Source organism: Podarcis liolepis (assembly GCF_965112155.1).
Source record: "Podarcis liolepis genome assembly, chromosome: 4".
Lineage (NCBI taxonomy): Eukaryota > Metazoa > Chordata > Lepidosauria > Squamata > Lacertidae > Podarcis > Podarcis liolepis.
This window is the reverse complement of record NC_139558.1, coordinates 100,922,940-100,943,698: the sequence shown is the minus strand read 5'-3', so window position 1 is coordinate 100,943,698 and position 20,759 is coordinate 100,922,940. Positions and strand designations below refer to the sequence as shown.

The 20,759-nt window shown below is 44.4% G+C and overlaps 1 protein-coding gene across 1 annotated transcript in view; it reads left to right on the top strand.

The window, feature by feature from the left end:
* Positions 1 to 20,759, top strand: part of NUMA1 (nuclear mitotic apparatus protein 1) — a 73,664-nt gene that overhangs the window by 14,846 nt on the left and 38,059 nt on the right. The window contains 2 exon segments of the mRNA XM_083499150.1: positions 18,451 to 18,521; positions 20,485 to 20,570. Of these exon segments, the coding sequence (XP_083355276.1) occupies positions 18,451 to 18,521; positions 20,485 to 20,570 (157 nt within the window).

Here is a 20,759-nt window from a genome sequence, read left to right as displayed (position 1 = left end):
ATTTTTTTAACAAATTAATTACATTTTAGCATGAAAAGTGATTGTGGCATCATTCAACTATACTAGATACATAATAATAAGTATATATTCTATTGAGGTCCCCTTTGAAATATTTTATCAACGGACAATAAAACATGCAGTTAGCCTTAACAGAAACTTTGAGCCACAAATAGTAGCTGCGTATGAGGTTCCCCACCTCTGTTGTAAACAGGCAAACTCGGGTCAGGGACAGTGGTGCATGTATTGTTTCTAATGTTCTGTTTCTCTGTGAGTTGAGATTCCAGTTTTACCCCACAGTAGGCAGGTGAGAAGCAGAGCAGGCAACAACAGTATCTGTCTCCTCCCCACCCACCTTCTCCTCCCTGACCTTCCATCAACCACACTGGAATGTTAAAGTTACTGGCAGGGGCTCTGGCATGCAGCTGCTTCAAGGTTTTTTCTTTCCCCCCAATCAAGTGGTATATAAATTTTAATAATAACAGTAATAAAACTGGCAATCCCAATCACTGGTGTTGGTTTTCCTGCACTCCCATTAAGGAGCCCAGGGAAATTTGGAGATTCATTGGCAAGTGTTAAGTCTGTTTGCAGGCCTCACAGCTCAAATTAGGTGTCCTTTAAATAACAAGGAATGCCCTTCTCTGGCAGGAAAATAATAGTCTCACCTATATTGCGATTGTGCTACAGTTTTGTGTTGGCGCATTCTGTAGGCCAAAATAGCAGCCATTTTGGTTTATTCTTGCAGCTGAACCTGCTGCGAGCAGACTTGTTCTATTCCAGAAAACAAAACTGCATTGATACCTCTCTGAGGGCAGTGGGATAATAGCAGCAAGAGGTAAGCCCCCCCCCCTTCATTGGTTGGAGGCCTTTAATGTCCCATGGGACTGTTGCAGGAATGTGCCTCAGCCTTTAACAGCTGTTTCCAATGTAGTGTCTTGCAGTTCAGCAGACAGAGAAAGGGCTAAAGATATGGCAACCTCTTTTCTCTCTCTCCCAGTCACGGCATTTCCCTACATTTCATTTTTATGTTGGTTCTCCCTTGTTTAAGCAATTAGCTTTCTTGTCCATTCTCTCTGTGTGTAAATGTTAATGGCTTGTTATACATGTGTTGTTCTGTGCTTTCCATCTGATGAGGACTGAAGCTATAAAAATGCTGAAAGCCCATTTGCACTGTATTATCATTACGGTATCAAGAGAAAGAGGAATCCTTGCATTACTGTGTGTTCATTTGGGCCAGTGAGTTTTTGTGGTTCCAGCAGGCAGCTTTTTTCTCTGTTTCCTATGCAAGCTTGAGGGATGAGTTAAAAATCACTCCCAGCCAATGCAAAAACTCACTGGTCCACTGCAACCCACAGGTCCTGATTTTCCAGGCCCTTCCTATTGTGCTAATACACTTCCATTTGTGCATAATGCTGCAGGTCTTACAAGTTCAGAAACCAGAGGACCCCTAGATGCTCTTTCCAAATGGAGGCTCTTGAAGGTCAGGCTAGTGTTGCTAACCCCTTGTAAGACGCTACCAGGAGTCTTGGCCTTCCCAATGGGCTATGAAAGGTGGTTCTAAAATGCTTCCCTTCCTAATCCCCTGGAGACCAACTCTGAGCTGGAGTAGAAAGCATCACAATTGTGGCAGCAGTTCTGTTGTAGACTGCCTTTTCTGTGGTGTAGGTATGATATTTCTGGGGATGGTCTTGGACTCCAGGGCGGGCAATTTAAAATGTCTATATAAGGGCTTGCACACATGGCTTGGGGTCCTCCTCTTCTCTCCTGTGTGTGGGGGAACACCCTGTTGCAACAGTTAATAAAGATCAGGCTTACTAGCTGCTTTGCTTCTCAAACAAACAAACAAACAAACAAAATAAATGCAATTGTGGCAGCCCCCCCCCAACTGATCAGGGTATCTTCCTCTTTGATGAAAATATGTGGATTAGCTTAAATGAGTGAAAGACTCCCTGCCAGAAGCTACTTTGCTTCTCATCACAGCAGGTCATCAATTGAACAGTGATGTGATGCAGCACGTTTTTTTTTCAAAGGAGTGTTTCTGCACAAAGTATTTCCAGGACACAGCTATAGGGTATTTGTTGGTCTTTTTATTTGAAAAAAATTACAAACTGCCTCTGCCCTAACAGGAGCCCTTGCTTCATAATAAATACAAAAACTAAAGAACCTCAAGCAGTAAAATCAACAAGCACTTTGATTACAAGTGCAGTAAGAACATGTTTTATATTTTAAGTATAACATTTTAATCTCCTCCGTTCTAGGAACTGAAGTCATTATACGTGGTGTCCCTTGCCCATTCCTCCCATGTGGTGGTTAAGCGATGATGCTGTATCTGACCCCTGCTGAGCTTCATGGCTGAGCAAGCATCTGGACCCCCAGCTCCCTTGTCAAAGCTGAATATTCAAGCCATTACTAAGGTCTTTGGTTTCCACCTGAAAGGCAGTAGAGGAGTTGCAAATGGAACCCCTTTAGGCAGGGAGTTTCAACTCTGGGGTCTCAGCATCCAGAAGACTCTTGCCCACCTACTGCACAAGGTAGAGGCACTTGCAAGAGGGTCTTCTTGGACTGCAAGGGATGGCATATAGGGTTGGAGTGATTCCTTCGAATCACAAGAAGCAAGGCAGCTGGCAAGTTCAAAGCAAGCCCTTTCCTTGAGCAGAAAACGTAAAGGTAAAGCACCCCTGACAGTTAAGTCCAGTCGCGAACGACTCTGGGGTTGCGGCGGCGCTCATCTCACTTTACTGGCCGAGGGAGTTGATGTTCGTCCGCAGAGAGTTTTTCCAGGTCATGTGGCCAGCATGACTAATGGCGAACCAGAGCAGTACACGGAAACTCTGTTTACCTTCCTGCTGGAGTGGTACCTATTTATCTACTTGCACTTTGATGTGCTTTTGAACTGCTAGGTTGGTAGGAGCTGGGACAGAGCAACAGGAGCTCACCCCGTCGCAGGGTTTGACCTTCGATCAGCAAGCCCTAGGCTCAGGTTTAGACCACAGCACCACCTGCAGAAAACTAGCAGCTCACAAATGCAGGTCTTGAGGACCTGATAAAATCCCACGTGGCTGTCCTTCCAGCCCTTGCTGTGTCCGACCCATCTTCAGAGGTAGCATCTGTTGCCCGAACCCAGAGCTCCATCTTGTAGGTTTTGTAACCAGCTCCTGGCCTGCCTGTGGCAAATCGGGACTTCCTGGCCTCTGGGCGAGTAGGAGCCACCTCGCGCCCTCCTCCGTCTAAGGACAACTTGGCATTGAAAGGTGGCGAGGAGAAGACCCGCCTGGCCTTCGGGGCGCCCCTCTTCGCCTTGAAGGCCAGGAGGCGCAGGGCATTGCGCTCGCCTGTCACTGCGTCGGGGTGGGGAGCAGCATTTAGCAGGCTAGCGCGGGGGGGGATCCGAGTGGCTCAACCGGCGCCCCGGCGCTCCTCCTTCCCTGGGCCTTTAAAGCCTGCCGACTCCTTGCTGTGTGACGTGCGCCTGGCTCCTGGCCCGGCGAGGGGAGGAGCGGTGGCGCCGCTGCTGGTGCGGAGGGACCCTCTCCTCCTCCGCCTCCTGCTGCTGCTGTCAGCCCGCCCGCCTCCCTCTCCGAGAAGCGAAGCCACAACTTTTCTTTTGTGCGCGCGCGTTCACTCCCCCCTCCCCTTGGCTCTCTCCTCTCCAGATTTTAAACCCTAATGACGGATTAAAAATCTGGCGCCCAGAAACTGTGGCTTTAGAAGTCCGGTAAGGCCTGAACAAAGACTCTCTCTCTTTCTCTCGCTCTTTCCTTTTTCTGCTCTGCCTGGTTTGATTTGCACACAACCTGCGGGGAGGGGGCCGCCTCTCGCCTTTCCCCCTTACGGTTCTTCCTCGTCCCACTCCCCAGAGTCCCGCGGCCGCGAGAGGCGCCGAGCAAGGAGTCTCCTCCGTGCCCGCCTTTTGTCCGAAGCAGCGCAAAGCAGGCGGGCATTGCCTGCTGGGGCGAAGTTGGCATTTGCCAACATCCGGGAGTTCGGCGGCTTGGTCGCTTTCCCGAAAGGGGAGGGCTGGATGGGGGGGGGGTAGGGAATGTTCTCTTTGCCTGTTTTCTACCGCCGCCCAGGCCCGAGGATCGAAGTGAGCGGGCTTCGGGGAGGTGCGCGCTTGTGTGTGTTTGTGCTTGCCCGCCCGAAGGAGCCCCATCGAGCCGAGCGGCGAGCCTCCAGGCCAGCCCCGCGGGCTACGTGCTCGCTGGGCTCTTGGAGAGCGGATCACGCCCCCTCCAGTCGCCTCCCTCCGCCTGGCCTCTTAATCTGCGCCAGAGCTTGGAGGGACCGGAGGGGGAAGAGCAGAGCATAAACAAGGGCGGGAGGAGAAGGCGACCTGGGGCGCTCTCGCCTCCTCCTCGAGCCCCTTCTGCAAAGGTGCCCGTGGGCTGTAGGCAAGCTCCGCCGAAAGGCGGCCTTCGCCGCTGCTCCGCGCCGCCTGCTCGCGCCACAAGCCGATTGCTCGTGCGCTCTGCTGCCGCCATGACTCTCGGCTGCGCGGCATTACTGCTCTTCGCCCCGCAAGCCTGGAGGGGGGTGCGCTACGCCTTGCTCGGCCTCCAGTTTGAGGGATCGAGGTACAAAAGTGCGCGCTTAGAAAGCGCATCAGAAGTGCTGTTGCGTTTGCCTCGAAGATGCCCAAGAAACGTTGCCCTTGCCACTCTGGTGTGCAGCTTGGGCTGGCAGGCTTTCAAGAAGACAGGGCCTGCCTTTCGCAATGAGAGGATCAGGTCTGCTGCGTTTCGCCATTCCCGCCTGCCGACCTCCCTTCACTGAAATTAAGAAGCTCGTTCTTCCTGGACCTGCAGCCTCCCCAAACCACTGGGTGCACCTGGTGTGCCTCATACCTAAAGGCAGACCCCTTTTCGTTCTCTGCCAAGCGATGGGGAAAATGCAGGGCGGCAGAATTTGGTAAAATCTATAAGATAATTTGAGACCTTGGGATTAGGTCGCACGCTTCTGTAAGCAGCCTCTGTGTGTGTCGCCCCTCCCCTCCCCTACACACGGCTGAACTGTAGCCTGTTGGAGTTTTTCTGTTCTTCAGAATCCCAGTGAATACATAGGAAAATTAGTAGGATTGCAACAGAACATTGCAGTGCATCTCCAGCTCCTAAGAGGAACGCTGCTGTTCAGGGTCTCCAAATATCCTGGAATGTGAGCTTTGTAATAATGTTTAGGCATTGGAGAGGGATAAAGGACACCTTTTCTCTTTCCGGCTGTGCTGTATAGTGCTAGAGGGCTGCTGGTTCTCACCTAGGCATTTTATTCCAATATAGTGTATATAATGGTTGTTTTGGAAAAGAAGTCTCTCTCCTCAATAAACAAAAATTCTTGTATACTGGAGGGACAGATGTATTCCTCTTCCTTGAAGCCCCATCTGTGGAACAACAGTCCACTTTTTTGAAGCTGCCTGTCCCATGCTCTCAACAAATGAGCCAACTTTTTTGAAGTCCAAGACATCTACAAAAAGTGAAGTACTCACACAAATGTTTTGTAGTCATTGATGGCACATTATTTGTATGAAAAGTCTCTGAGCCTTCTCTACTTCACATGTCCTTTGGATACCTGCAGGCAGTTCTTTCCACTGGTAATCTGGCAGGTGGCTATCTAAAAGTCTGTCTTCAAAATGCCTTCTTTCCTTTATGCAGAAACATGCCATATTTATGTGGATGAGGCTCAGTGGGCTTTCTAAGTTATCCTGTTTAATGCCATCTTCCTTCGTAGAGCTAACAAGAAAGCAGGACTGGATGGGATGTTGGTCTGAACTGGAGGGGGAGAGGGCCTTGATGAAACCAGAAGGTAGCCTTAGTCTCATTTCTTAATTACAGCTAAAAGAGATTACAGCTAAAAGAGATTGAGGCATCTTGCAGGTTTGACACCTAGGATTTTTGCTTAGCCTGCTCAGAAATAAATAGTTATAGACAATTAGATATCTGACTCTTAAAATTCTTGCCTCTTAATTCCTAAAGTTCTGTTGCCCCAGAAATCTGCAGCATAGAGGTAGAACACAATTCCTTGCTTTTTATTGAAGCTGTGAGGCTAAAAGAGATTTTGGAAGGACACTTCATGAATTGAAGTTCTTAATTGCTGTACCATTTGTGGGTTAGATGGGAGAAACACACACCACATTTATCACTTTCATTACCTTCATCAGGCATAGGATGTTCCTACCAAGTCTGAACTGTTAAGGTGACTGCTTTTCTGGGGATAAATTGTCTGGCTTGCTTGTGCCTGGTGACAGATTAACTTGCCTCAGAGTTTTCTGCCTTGCCACTGAGCCACAGGGGTAAAGTCCAAAGGGGTATGGCAGAGTGCTGGAGTAGTAGTTGTTCCAGTCAGAGTTCAGGTCCACACTGTGCTCACTTGATTAGTTTTTTAGCTCTAGAAGACAATGGCAGCATGCAAGCTGAGTATGCTAAATAAATGTTGCAAGCCAGCTGTGGGAAGAAAAATCCTTTAAATATTTAGGTAGGGCATGAAATAGTATCCAGCCATTGAGTAGTCCCCACATCCCCATCACTGAGGCAGCCTTGGAGGCAGAGATAGGCTACAGCAGCATCATACTCACATTGACCAATTTAAAGTGGCTTATTACTGTGCTTTTATATTACCCGTCTATTGACAAATTTAAGAGGCTTGCAATCTCCAAGATTAAAACAAAAAAGGATGCAAAAGTTGGACCAATAAAATAGAATTTTCACTTGCCATTCATAGCCTGTTCAGGAGCTCCCTCAACAGGCTCTCTCCTTCCATCTTCCTCTCAGTTCACACAGTTCTTTAAGTAGTGTCCAGGATGTTGTGGCTGCCCCAGCTGAACTTTCTCAATTCTGGAGCTGATGGCATGAACTTGGTAGCTTGGGCTTAGAACAACAGTTCCCTGAAGAAGTACCTAAACTTATTTATTTGCCCTTTGCACAACAGAAGATGCAAACAGGGACTCGCAGCAAAACATTGCAGTGAATCCCCACCCCTAGCGGAGTGGAACAGCAGTCTCATGGTTAGGCTCACAGAGGGCACCTTCTTTGCTACCTTCCCGAAAACTTCCCCAGCTGTGTTATAAAGTGCTAAAGCCCTCGCTTCACCCAGTTGCTCCTGTTTCTAGGGCAAGCAACTCTGATGGTGGCAACACACACCATTACTTCAGATTGGCCTACTGTAATATGCTCCATGTGGGTTTGCATTTGGGAATTTCAGTGACATCAAAATGTTGCAGTGAAAGTTCTGACATCTTCTGGAGCAAGGGGTAGCTTGGCTTCTCAAATGAATTGAGCCTGGAAATATGGCCACCCAAGTGGTATTTGCCTCTAGCATATTCATCAGCAACTGAAAAGTACTATTTACACAATTTTATCTCCACTGTTGGAGGCAGCAGACAGTTGCTGGGAATTAGCAGTGTGGAGAATGCTGTTGCACTCATAGGAACATAACAGTAGCCTACTGGATCAGGCCAGTGGTCTGTCCATTCCAGCATCCTGTTCTCACAGTGGCCAACCAGATGCCCATGGGAAACCAGTGGGCAGAACCTGAGCACAAGAGCAGTACTCTCCTGGGATTTTCACCAACTGGTATTCAGAAGCATTACTGCGAAGGTACAGAATAGACATTATGGCTAGTTGTCATTGATCGCCCTCTCCTCTGTGAATTTGTCTAATCGTTTCTTAAAGTCATACAAGATGGTGGCAGTCACTGCAGCCTAGGAGAGCCAGTTCTATAGTTAGGTTACAAATGCTTCAGGTTACAAACTCCTGGAAAAGTTACTCGAGTTGAGAACTTTGCCCCAGGATGAGAATGGAAATTGTGTGCCGGCAGCGCAGCGGCAGCAAGAGGCCCCATTAGCGAAAACATGCCTCCAGTAGAACGGACCTCCAGAATGAATTAAGTTCATAACTTGAGGTACCGCTGTAATTTTATTTTTTCTGTTCTGAATCTTCCAATTAAGCTTCATTGGATGTCCACTAGTTCTAGTGTTACAAGAGATGGAGAAAAAATTTTCTCTATACACTTCTTGTCATGCATAACCTTATAAACTTTATGATCCCTTGCCTTTTCTCTGAACTAAAAAAGTTGCAAATGCTGCAACCTTTCTACATAGGGCAGTCGGTCCATCCCCTTGATCATTTTGATTGCCCTTTCTGACTCTACAATATACTTTTTGAGTTGAGGTGACTAGAACTGTGCACAGTATTCCAGATGTGATCACACCATAGATTTGTGCAGTGGCATGATATTGGTAGTTTTATTTTCAATTGTGCTGTTCACTTCTCAGAGGCATCTGGTTGGCCAATGTGAGAATAAGATTTCCTTTTCTTCTCCCCCTTCTAACTATTCCACTTGTAACTTCATTATGTGTATCTGCCTGGTCACTCTGCCATAGTATTTCCTAGAAGACAGAAATCCTTAGTTGAGTATAACTGCTCCCTTAGTGTTCACATTTCATGGTTTAATGAAAAAGTGCTGTTGAGAAGCCTCCAGTTTGGATGTCTATAAAGAATTCCCGCTTAAATTTGACACACAAAGTAACTTTCTCAGCATTAACACAGCAGAGACAGAATTGAAAATAGGAGGCTTTGTTAGGTGTGGTATGTGCTTGTATTAAAGTATAATTAAAAGTAGCGCCCCAATAACTTGTTCAGGGGGGTGGGAAACCTATTTAAGTCTGGGGGCCAGATTGGAACTTGTCCAACCTTTTGGGGGCCAATGCAACTCTAACCCCCCCCCCAGTAACAAGCACACATGCACTAGCCACACATATATCACAGAACTGGTAGTTGTGTGCATGTACACACACTTAACACAACCAACACTTTCAGTCCATTCCACCACACTTGTGGGGACTGGAAAGCTATGTAGAGTTGATCTTTATAAACAGCAGGCAGAGGAATTTTATCTCTCCCGTCTTAGCACTAAAACTTACATATGTGTACACTACTACATAGGGAATTTTGTGGTAGAATCATGGAATTGTAGAGTTGGAAGGAATGCCTGAGAGTCCTCAATCCAGCCCCCTTCAACAATGCCAAATGATGTGCTTCCATCTTAAGTCTTTGGTTATAAAAGTGCTGCAAGTGTTAAGAATCTTTGTACCCTGTGCAACTTTGCTAACGTCAGTGTTCGAAATTCCCATTGTTCTGGGTGCATTTTGCGACAAGGAATTTCATTAGCACGAGCAGTTTCTGAGCTCTGGACGCAGTACTGCACCTAGGATTTCAGATTAAAACTGCAGTGGAAGAAAGAAGGGCCTTTTTCCTTCTCCCCGCTTCCAGCTACTCTCTGAAGGGTGAAGAAGAGACCCTCTTAAGAATATTAGGGGGGTGGGCAGGGCAAGGACTAGACCATGTGAAAAATGAACATAATATTTTAGTGGCAGTTCATTAATCTTCAGCTTTGTCATTCTTGGTATTAAAAAAGTGTGCCTATACATTTTGTTGTTGCACCCATGACCTAGGTTTAAGGTGCCATTTAGCTCCTAGCCTTAATATCTCAGTTTCTAACGTTGGCTAGCATCCTGCTCATCTCTTTGTGTGTGTTGCTTGCTTCTGGCGCGCTGCTTTCCTTGTTGTAAACTGTAAGGCTGCATTAAGCTTCTTGAAGGGCTGAAAGGTCAACAGAGGACTATAGCAAATGTGAATCTATTAAATTTTTATAACTTTTCCCTAAAAATCTGAAGCTTTGCTAGCCAAGGGATATTAATGTAACTCATTCGTAGCACCTCAGTAGTGTGGGGAAAAGCCTATTTTCATGCAGTTTCCAATAGGCTGCCTGCCTGCTTACCTTGGAGGCAGTTTTTACCACAGTTTATACAAGTTTATATGCCTGATACAGTGACTGATGTGTCTTATGTGATCCCGTATAGTAAGCATATGGAGATTTCTGGGCACCAGGTTGGCAACCAAAGTTTAAAAACCTCTGCCTTAGTCCATAGTTAATATCATTTCCATTTCCACTGTGTGTGTTTCTCCTTCTTGTTTGTATACTGTAAAGTGTTGTAAGAGCAATGCAGTCAAGTATTATAGTTGAGATAATAGAATCGTAGAATTGTATCGACATTCCGTTGTTGCAGCTGTAACCCAGGTTTAAGGTGCCATTTGTGCCTAGCTTATTTATATGAGTTTCTAATACTGTTTGCACCATATGTTTCTAGATTCAGGTAGGTAGCCGTGTTGGTCTGACACAGTAGAAATAAAAAAATGAGAGAAAAAATTTGTCCAGTAGCACCTTAGAGATCAACAAACTTAGTTGGTCTGGTATCTGAAGAAGTGTGCATGGACATGAAAGCTCATACCAAGTACAAACATAGTTGGTCTCTAAAGTGCTACTGGACAATTTTTTTAATATATATTTCTGTTTGCACCATATGGTTCAACTCTTTCAGAGAATCTGGAGAGGTTTCTTTGGAGAGCATTCTGGTGATTTCATCTATAAATACAAGAAATGCGCAAGTCTCCTGTGGCAATTTTAAAAGTGGTTGGGAAGCAGGGCAGAGTGGGTAGGCTTTGCAAATTAAGATAGCTGGCTCGTCATTTTTCTGTAGTGTGTAATCTAGAGTGGGGTTTTTTGTTTAGTGTCCCTACAGATATTCCACAGCCATTGCTAGGGAGCTTTCGGAAGGGATTCTTCTACAAGTGATGGGCTTTAGTTTTATTTTTGCACACACCCTGCCACCTGAGTTTTAATGTATTGTAGGAAACAACATTTTAAATAGTCTCTACAACAGTAGCTTCTGTGTATTAGCTAGTTTATCAGCTGTGTGAAAGATGTATGTCTTACTGACTATGAACCAAGGATTGCAGAATCCCAGCATTAAAAAGGAACACCAAATTTGCATGAAATTGTATTTTAATCCTTTTGCACAGGGATGGAATTTCTAGCCAAAGCAGAATGATCAAAATAAAATTTGGATATATAGTGAAGGTGCTGTGGCCATGAAACTGCACAGAGTCAGTATTCAGAAAAGTTGCTGCACAGGGCATAGAAATCTCCCTGTGTGTTGGAAGCTTGCTTGTTTAATTTCTGAACCCCAAGCAGGTAGTTACAGCACTCTTGCAAGTTTTAACCTGCAGTTATGAAATATAGACACTTCCCCTTTTTTGTATTATGAAAGCTGACATTGTCAGTTTTGATATTTCAGTACAGAATCTGTTCGTGTGAAAAAAGCAAGTGGTCCCCAAATGCTCATGCCATAGTGGATTAGTTTGTCTCTAAGGTGCCACAAGAGCCTTCGTTGAAAAAGGAATTAAATACTGTTAGCAGTCTAGGGCAGTGTTTTTCAACCACTGTTCCGCGGCACACTAGTGTGCCGCGAGATGTTGCCTGGTGTGCCGTGGGAAAAATTGAAAAATTTGAAAGATTTAAAAATAAAGTATTTTATAATTTTTCACATTTCTGTTTACTTACTATTTCATAATAAAGTAATTATAAAATACTTTCTTTGTGTTTATTTGATTCCTATTCAAGAGAATTACTTTATATATAGTCAATATAGGCACAGAGTTAAATTTTTTAACATTTTCTAATGGTGGTGTGCCTCGTGATTTTTTTTCATGAAACAAGTGTGCCTTTGCCGAAAAAAGGTTGAAAAACACTGGTCTAGGGGATTAGAATAGAATCATAGAATCATAGAGTTGGAAGAGACCACAAGGGCCATCGAGTCCAACCCCCTGCCAAGCAGGAAACACCATCAGAGCACTCCTGACATATGGTTGTCAAAGCCTCTGCTTAAAGACCTCCAAAGTAGGAGACTCCACCACACTCCTTGGCAGCAAATTCCACTGTTGAACAGCTCTTACTGTCAGGAAGTTCTTCCTAATGTTTAGGTGGAATCTTCTTTCTTGTAGTTTGGATCCATTGCTCCGTGTCCGCTTCTCTGGAGCAGCAGAAAACAACCTTTCTCCCTCCTCTATATGACATCCTTTTATATATTTGAACATGGCTATCATATCACCCCTTAACCTCCTCTTCTCCAGGCTAAACATGCCCAGCTCCCTTGGCCGTTCCTCATAAGGCATCGTTTCCAGGCCTTTGACCATTTTGGTTGCCCTCCTCTGGACACGTTCCACTTTGTCAGTGTCCTTCTTGAATTGTGGTGCCCAGAACTGGACACAGTACTCCAGGTGAGGTCTGACCAGAGCAGAATACAGTGGCACTATTACTTCCCTTGATCTAGATGCTATACTCCTATTGATGCAGCCCAGAATTGCATTGGCTTTTTTAGCTGCCGCGTCACACTGTTGGCTCATGTCAAGTTTGTGGTCAACCAAGACTCCTAGATCCTTTTCACATGTACTGCTCTCAAGCCAGGTGTCGCCCATCTTGTATTTGTGCCTCTCACTTCTCTACCAATCCAAGTGCTGCAGTGGGGATTAGTGTATGTGTGAGTGTGAGTGTGTGTGTGTGTGTGTGTGAGAGAGAGAGAGAGAGAGAGAGAGAGGTATGTTATGTACCTGTGTGCTGCATGTCTTATGTGTGTAGGTTCTGTATGTGTGAGGGTATGTGATACAGTCTGGCATAAGGATTTAGAAGCAATCACCAGCCCCTTGAATTAGGCCCAGAAATTGATAAGCCACCAGTGCAACTTCTGCAATGTTGGCTAAAGGTGCTTTCTTACGACATTTGGCAGGCGCTCAGTGATTTATTGTACCTGCTGTGCTTCTGAATTGTCTTCAAGGGCAGCCCCATATAAAGTGCACTGCAGTAGTATGCCCTTGAGATGACCAAAATAGAGATAATTATGATGAGATCCCCCTCCAAAATAAGTGGAGCTAATGCACTAGGTGAAACTTAACTTGTAAGGGATGTTTCTGACCACCAACGCTATCTTACCTACAAGCAAAACACAAGGACAATGTGGAACTATCCACGATGAGTCTGTGCTCTTCTTTATAGTGGCAAAGTCGTTTTTGGTCTTGATGGTGAGAAAAAATGGGAAATACGAATCTGTAAATATTCAAATGAATGATTTTTTTCAATAGGTTTTAGAGATGTGGAGATTGCAGTTCTGCAGGCAGCTGTTAGGGAGGAACAGTTCACAAGAGAGAACTGCTCATTGCTCCGGGGTGTTTGATCTCCTCTTGTCAGCTGTGGTTTGACAGCCACAGGAAGCAAAGGCTGCTGTAGCTGAGGTGGCCTGGCAAGAAAGTGTGATACTGGAGCACTGTGTGTGTCTGCGTACATATGTCTGCACATGCATGCACACACATGGAATAGGGTGTCTCACCCTGGGGTTCCTCTGGAGACTGGAACCTTAGCATTCTGTCTAGTTATTCTGTCTAGTTGCTTAAGAGCTTGTTCTTTGGTGCTGTCACATTTAGACTGGAGTTTGGGTGCTGTGTGCTGTGAAACAATATAGACGTTTTCATTCAAGTTCCTGTAGGGATAAGATAAAAAGGCCTAGTTGCATGCAGAAATGGCAGATCTTCTTCATGGCAGTCTTAATAATATTCACACATTTCATAAAGCTCTGGAGCAGATCATGTTGGTGACTTACGGTAATTGTAGAAATGTATACTTTAACCTTTTGGGTAAGTAGTTTATACCATAAAGTACACACCAAGGAGCCTTTGGTGGTCCTGTGCCTTGTTTTCCAACTGAGCTTCTTAGTTTCCTCCCCACTTTTCAATGTGTGATGGATGTTCTTTACGGCCAAATCAGCCTTTAGAGTTTTCTCTTTTCACCTTGCTGGGGTTTTTTGGGTGGGGTGGGGTGAGGGAATGCCTAATGGAGGAGTGGCTTATCTTTTGGAGATTTTGGACTGTGGCCTGAGTTAATGTTGACCAAAATTGAATGCAGAGCAGGAAGTTCAGTGTAAAGCTATTTTATTAGGAAACTGAGAAAGACCAGTTATGATCATATTTTTATTTACAGCATTTTACCTAAACCAGTTTGCATGCCAGAGCTCATTAAGTCATGCTCTCCGGGGGGTCCAGGAGCACAATACCAGCAGAGTATTTAGTTAGCACCGTCCTAAGTGAGTATATTTGTAAACAGTAGCCAAGGTTATCCATAGTATTTATGCCACATGGGCAGGTTCTGCCTTGGCAAGGCATATGTTGGCATGTCCCAGTCCAGATGGCATCTCTAAGAATCTGAGCCATGCAAAACTGTCCCACTGGGTATGATTTGTATTTAACAAATGCAGCTCAGGTCTTCCCATGCTTCATATCCCAATATCTGATCACTGGCATCAGTACTTGTTAACATGGATAGATGGCTGGTGTCAGTTCCATGAAACACAAGCAGATACTCTACCTACACTAGATCAAAAGGAAACTTCTAGAAAGTAGGCAGTCCTTATTTGACCTTGAATTTGGGTCAAAATATGACTTGTTGACAAATGTGCATGTGCATATGATGGGCCTAAACGTTTGGAGATACATATATAAATAAATATATGTATTTAATCCTCCTACTGGCAGTAACTTTTCTGCATTGGGTTTGGGTTTCCCCTGCCTTAGCCAGCCTGAGGCATTTTCCTAGCCTCTTCAGTTGTTTCCAGAAAATGCAGACAGTGGGCATATGGAGTGTTTCAACAAAAATGCTGTTCTGCAGAACAGGGGCACTCACACTAAAAGCCCTGCTCCAAGTTAGTGTGGAGCAGGTTTCTAAGGGATCATTTCTTTCTTCCTCAGAGTTACCGAGACCCTCATTCTCCATGACAGCGTGGCAGCTGTCAAGTCCCCAAAGGCCTTGTCCACCAACCTCTCTCAGCTTCTGCAGGTCAACCATTTTGGCCTGGGGAGAATGAACTTGGTTCCCTGAGGGCCAGGAACACATTGCACTAAGCACACCCCCACGACTTCTGTCCAGAAGGCAGACAGTTGCATTTATTGTATTCTGTATAATGCACTGCATGCTGTGCCCCAGCTGGCTTTCTCTCTGCATATCTGTTTTTACAGGTTATTGAGTTAGTTTACTTTGGGAGCTTAGGATTTGTTGTGGGGAGAGTAGTCTTCCCTGTCCTCCTTGCTCTGCTGTTGAATTCACTCGGCTGCTTTGTCATTGGGGCTGAGATACCACATCTGGTGAGACTTCCCTCTTGCTCATCCAGTGGGCTTCTTCTCTGGGTGGTTCCAAATTTATAGTCCTGACTAGCTTCCCTCTAGGTTTTGATGACTTAAGCGGTATATAAATCCTGTTTTATAAATAAATGGCACCAGGTGATTGACATGTGGATGGCTTCCTCCACCTGTCACTGTTGGCCGGTGGGCTCTTGAATCTAGGATCTCTAAAGTATGGTGTGTGTCCCTCCTTTTGTGTTTTAAAGAGCCCTTGTGATTGTAACACCAACCCTACATTTTATAGGCAGTTGTTGAACAGCAATAGAAGCTAATTGGGAGCTATAGAGGTTCCCAGTGTTTCCTCAGGGGCCTTGATACCCTTTCCAGCAGTAAACTTGTGTGCTTGTCATTTGGAAATGAAACAGCACTATCCAAAAGCAATAGGGGCTTCCTCTACATATTCAGGGGACACCCTTGGTACACAGGGTTATATATATATATATATTTTAAATCACCTGTTTGTGTAATCCAGTAAGCTGCATAAACTTACTACTCCAAGTTGAGTCTTGGGAAGTGGGGGCATGCAGATAAAATGTGAGAGTCCTTTGAGAGTTATGATCGGCATGTAGGCAGTTACAGAAAAAACAACTGATATGGGGCTTCATACATGACATTTTAATGTGCTGCTTTGTGAACCTGATGGCTTGTAACAGGTTACTGTGTAGAATTACTAAAGCCATTTTTGAACACATGCCCAATATTACAAATGCCTGTTTTGCATATTTCTATTTCAGCCGCGTCGTTTTGTGTACATTAGCACAGGATTCCAAGCCAGCTGCCCACATATTTCCTGTCAACTAACTGCTTTTTATGCTGGAAGAGTCACACATTGAAGGAAAAGGCCTTCTAGAACTCTAGAATGAGGAAATGTTGCAGCTGAGAACTTGTGTGAAATCCAAGCTTGCCTCAGTTGTGCCACAAGTAAACCAGGGCATTTTGTTGCCGATTTGAAGTGGAGCATTCTGCTTTTTCTTGATTTGTACTGCTGACTTGTATTTTCCTTTGCTTTAAATTGGAGAGCATAGCTAAAAAGAGCTGTTATTTCCTATAGTTGTGGTCTCTCTGAAGTCCTGGAAAGAGCTGTGAGGAGCTTGAGGAAATAGTATGTTTAGCATTGACCGTAGTCCTGGCTTTTCAGTCTTCTATTACTATCAGACATGCTGCTCTGAAGGTTGAGTAATGCCTTGGTTTTTATTCTTCCAGGCAGGTGCAGTGATTAACATTTTGCAGTGGTCTCCCTCAGAAGGCGACGGACTCTCCTTCCTTGGGGGTTTTAAGGCAGAGGCTGGATGGCCATCTGTCATGTATGCTTTATTTGAGATTTTCTACATTGCAGGGGGTTGGACTGGATGATCCCTGGAATCCCTTCCAACTCTGCAGTTCTGTGAGTCTATAAATATATGACACTCAATTAGTCAAACTGTTAAACACTTGTGTTTCTATATAATATAGGTAGATAACTTGCTTCCACCTGGAAGCTGCATATATTTCTCCAGGAGGGTTTTTCCATCATCATTTTATTTGTATGCCATCTTTCCATAATTAAAACCATGCTCAAGGCATCTTACAACATAAGAAGATTTACATAATTACAAACGTAATAAAAATAGTCAGAATAAATAAAACACATCAAAAAGTACACAACTGAATTGAAACAATGTCCGCATAAATCATAAGAATAAAACTAAAGATACAACAATTAATATTAATTAATAACAAAAAATCAACAAAGCACCTTAAACAAACCACAGCCCAAGAGTCTCTTCAGCAGCCTCAGCTTTTGTAGCTGCAGAGCTTTGTCTTCCCAGGCCAAGTGAGAAAAGGCCAGCAAAGCAGGGAGCAGGTCTTCCAGGACTTGCAAGACCCTCCAGAATGCTGTGATGCCATGTTGCCAAAAGCACTGAGGGTCCCCCCGGGTTTTGCGCTTTTTTTTTAAACTGACTGCTCCTATAGGTACTCTGTTGTGATACTGTGATGCCCAAAGGTTTTTGCAAGGGGCCCAAAGCCCCTCAAGAATTGCCACAGAAGATCCTGGCCTGTGGTCCCTGGAGGGTTTGACCATGGGTCACTGTGGTCCTTCACATAAGAAATTGTTAGCCACTGCTGATGCAAAATAACAGCAAGGAGTAAAAATATTTGACACGTAAGACAAAACACTAGGAAGGAAACACTAGGCTCAAAACTTTCATGCCTATGGTTTTCAATGGTTGGTTCCAGGTTTTCCCCTTCCCTTTGATGTTGGTTCATAACAAGGTTCAAAGAAGGCCTGTCATTAGTAACAAGTGGCAAGTCAAAACAGATTGAATGACATCCCATTCTGCCCCCCTTCCCAGGCCAAATAACCGGGGCAAATAGCAGCCCTAGCTTAGGGCAGGCTAAATCTTGTTTTGGTTGGGGTTGAAAGAGGGGCCTTGTGTTTACTTTGCTTCTGGACAGTTGTTTTCCTATTTCTTCTTCAAAGTTGCTGTTTGCAAAAGCCCTACTTTTACTAAAGGTTCTCAATACTCCATGAGCTTGTTTAGTTTCCGTGCTAGTTCTGTATGGGGAGATCGTAACAACAGGAAGCCTCTGTGATGCATTATTTTGTCACAACTGTTCCTCTCCACTTGGAGCCAATCCAGGCATTCCCAGGTCATTTTTTAGACCTTTATACTGTCATATGTATACTTGTAGGGGTTTGCCTATTTGAATGTTCACTAGCATGTTTTGCCTATGCGTTGTCTAAAAGCTTTCAAATATACAGTCATCCTCCTAGACGTCTAAGATGGTACAGTCCTCTGTGCCTGTTTTTGTTTTAAAGAAAACATACTGGCCTCGGCTTTGGGGGTAGAAAGACTGGTAGCTGGAGAAGTGGAGCTGTCATGATGGATTGGTTTTATATTGCTGATAAAAATCCTGTTTGAATCAAGCTCCCCATTGGTATGTCACATTAATACAGAAAAATGCATACTATTTGACCGGCCTAACCATGAAACATTGTTAATACAAATGTTGTTGGCCAGCCCTTTGTAGGGTAGCTTCCTATGAGCCTACATTTACAGTCCTGCTATCAAGGAATGTAACACTAAAACCTTGGTGCGGGCCTTTTCTGCTGGTTAAGAGGTCTGAGGCAGGACAAGGAGCCTTGAAAGCAGTAAGTGTGTTTCTCTCTCTTTACCTGTAAAAATATTGAACAAAGCCAGATACTTGAGTAACAGCTGTCCAGAACTTTAAAGAAGCAAGGACTGATCATAAAGCTTCAAGCCCACTTTCCCTTTTATCGGAGGAGCTGAGGTTCCCACAAGGGACAGAACAGATAAACTTTTATGTTATTTGCTGTTGGAGTGTGATTTCTTGATGGGGAGTGAAAATTACTTAATTTCAAAGCTTTAAATTCTTTTCCCCTTTCTCTTGGCCTTTTTAGGTTGGAAGGTAACCTGGCAAAGCCCCAAGATGTCGCTTCACAACACGAGAGCCTCAGCTCTCCTTGCTTGGGTAAGATGCCTCTTTATTCTTGGTAGCAGCTTAGGATGTGGCCACACTTTGTGCTCTGGTGCCTTCTTTCCCCTCTGCGCTAACTGTGCTCTGTTATCCTTGTCCAAAGTGCTTTGTGTAGCTGACAATTCCCTTTGTTTTTGTTTTTTTTTTTTATAAAATTTTTATTGGTTTTACAACATTTTTAAGAAAAACAAACAAACATTAAAAATGACAAACATACACGTATAGTTTCAAACATATTTTCATAAACCTCTTTTCTTGGACTTCCCCATACCCCCCCTCTCTGCATCCCAATGTCCGTAGTTCAACTAGCAACTCCCAATTGTTACTTTCCAATCTCAATCATCTTAGTCCTCTTTTATAGTCTAACCTTATATCCCTGTACCCCTTTGTCTCTGAAAACCACGACATTTTAGCATTCATTAAGGACAATTCCCTTTGTTTTTGGTCCAGCAGATCTTCCCTGTGAGAAACAAGTTACTGGGATGTAAAACATGTTACTGTAGGAAAGGCAAAACTGGCAGTAAAAACAGGGCAGTTGTAGCGAGAGAACCAGCTGCGTTTCAGTGACAAAACGGGCAATGAGAGGTCCATAACTCAACTGTAGGGCATCTTTTTTTTTTTTTTTTTTTTTTTTTTTTTTTTTTGTACACAGAAGGTTCTGGGTTCATTTCCCAGAGTCTCCAGGTAGGGTTGAGGGAGACCTCTGCCTGAAGCCCTGGAGAGTGTTTAGTGTGCCAATGTGATTCAAGGCCTGATTGCAAGATTTGAAGCAGTGTAAATTTTAAGTTGTCAGTTAACATGGTTTATTAGCCACATACGCTCCATTATTTAGAAAATGTGCATAGAAGTATGCATGGGGAACTAGATTTAAGTCAGCTCCCCCCCCCCTTCCTGATTTATGTAATGGGTTTAAATCAATGGCACCCTGAGGAAGCATTTCATGGGGGGGGGGTTCTTTCCTTAGATGCTCCGTGAAGCTTTCAGATATGCTTGGGATAAGTGTTGAGACCTTGGACTTAATCCAAAACTTCTGGATTTTTTTGCTTTTTATCAGGAAAGGGATGGAGATGAGGGGTTGGACCTCGTTTTGAATGCCTAGAAAGCTCATAGCGCTTCCTGGACGTTATGTTAATTGTCAGTTGCTCCCACTCCCTCAGACTCCTTAAAGATATTGATGACGTTTACACATGTTTGGAAAAGGCCATGGTTAATGTAAAGTCTCCCATAACTAGGAAAGAAATTCAGGTACCCCAGGCAGTCATGAAGAATGAGGGTTCATCAAAGCAATGTTGTTCAGTGGTTCCCATATAGAATTGTTTGTATGAGTTCCTACGTGAGGTTAAGGCACCAAGGCAGGGCGCGTAAGAAAATCCCTGCTGAAACAATATAAATGCCTATCTGGTCCATCACTGTGGGGAGCCAGAGCCCTCTGAGAAGCTCACAAACAGGACATGAGAGTACCAGCGCCCTCCCACTGGTAACTGAGGCCTGCTGTCTCCTCTGGAGGTAGCATATGGCCACTGGGACTTGTAGACTAAAATCCATGTAGAGTTGTATCAAGCAGGAGGCAAGGAAAGTAATTTGTACTTCTTCTGCACCCTATTCCAAAGCCTCATGATCAGTTGTGATGTACCCATTAAGTTTTTTTCTTTATGGCAGATGGGTAGGGCATGTTCCTGTTGACTTGCTGAAGGCTGTTATCTATCACTCATCTTTGTGTCTGATCTGAGATCCTTCCATCTCCAAGTGCAAGGTGTATGCAGGGCATTGCTAAGTGCTTATATGTTTTCCTTAATGGGGTTTCCACCAAGCTTACGTGTTGGTAAACTGCAATTGGTATATCACCACAAGTTTCAGAATTGATACACTGACTGAGCTGTAAGATGCTGACCTTATTCCTTAACTTGCCAGCAAGTGGATTTCTAGCCTGTGATTTGATTCATCCTCTCTTCTTCAGGTGAACAGTCTGAAGCTGGATGATACCCTGAATTCATTGTCTCAGCTCCAAGACTGCAGCATCTTCATCAAGATAATCAACAAAATGTAAGAGGCACCGAGGACACCTTCCTTCCTATACTGTGAAGTCAATGTGCATTGTAATGTTGTTGTTTTTTAAGTCTTGTAGGGAAAGAGGCTGAATGCTACAGCCAGTGAACAGCAGTAGCAAATAATGTACAAAAAGTGATCAGTATAACTGCTAGTCATAAAGATGATCAAGCTTTGAAGAGCCCT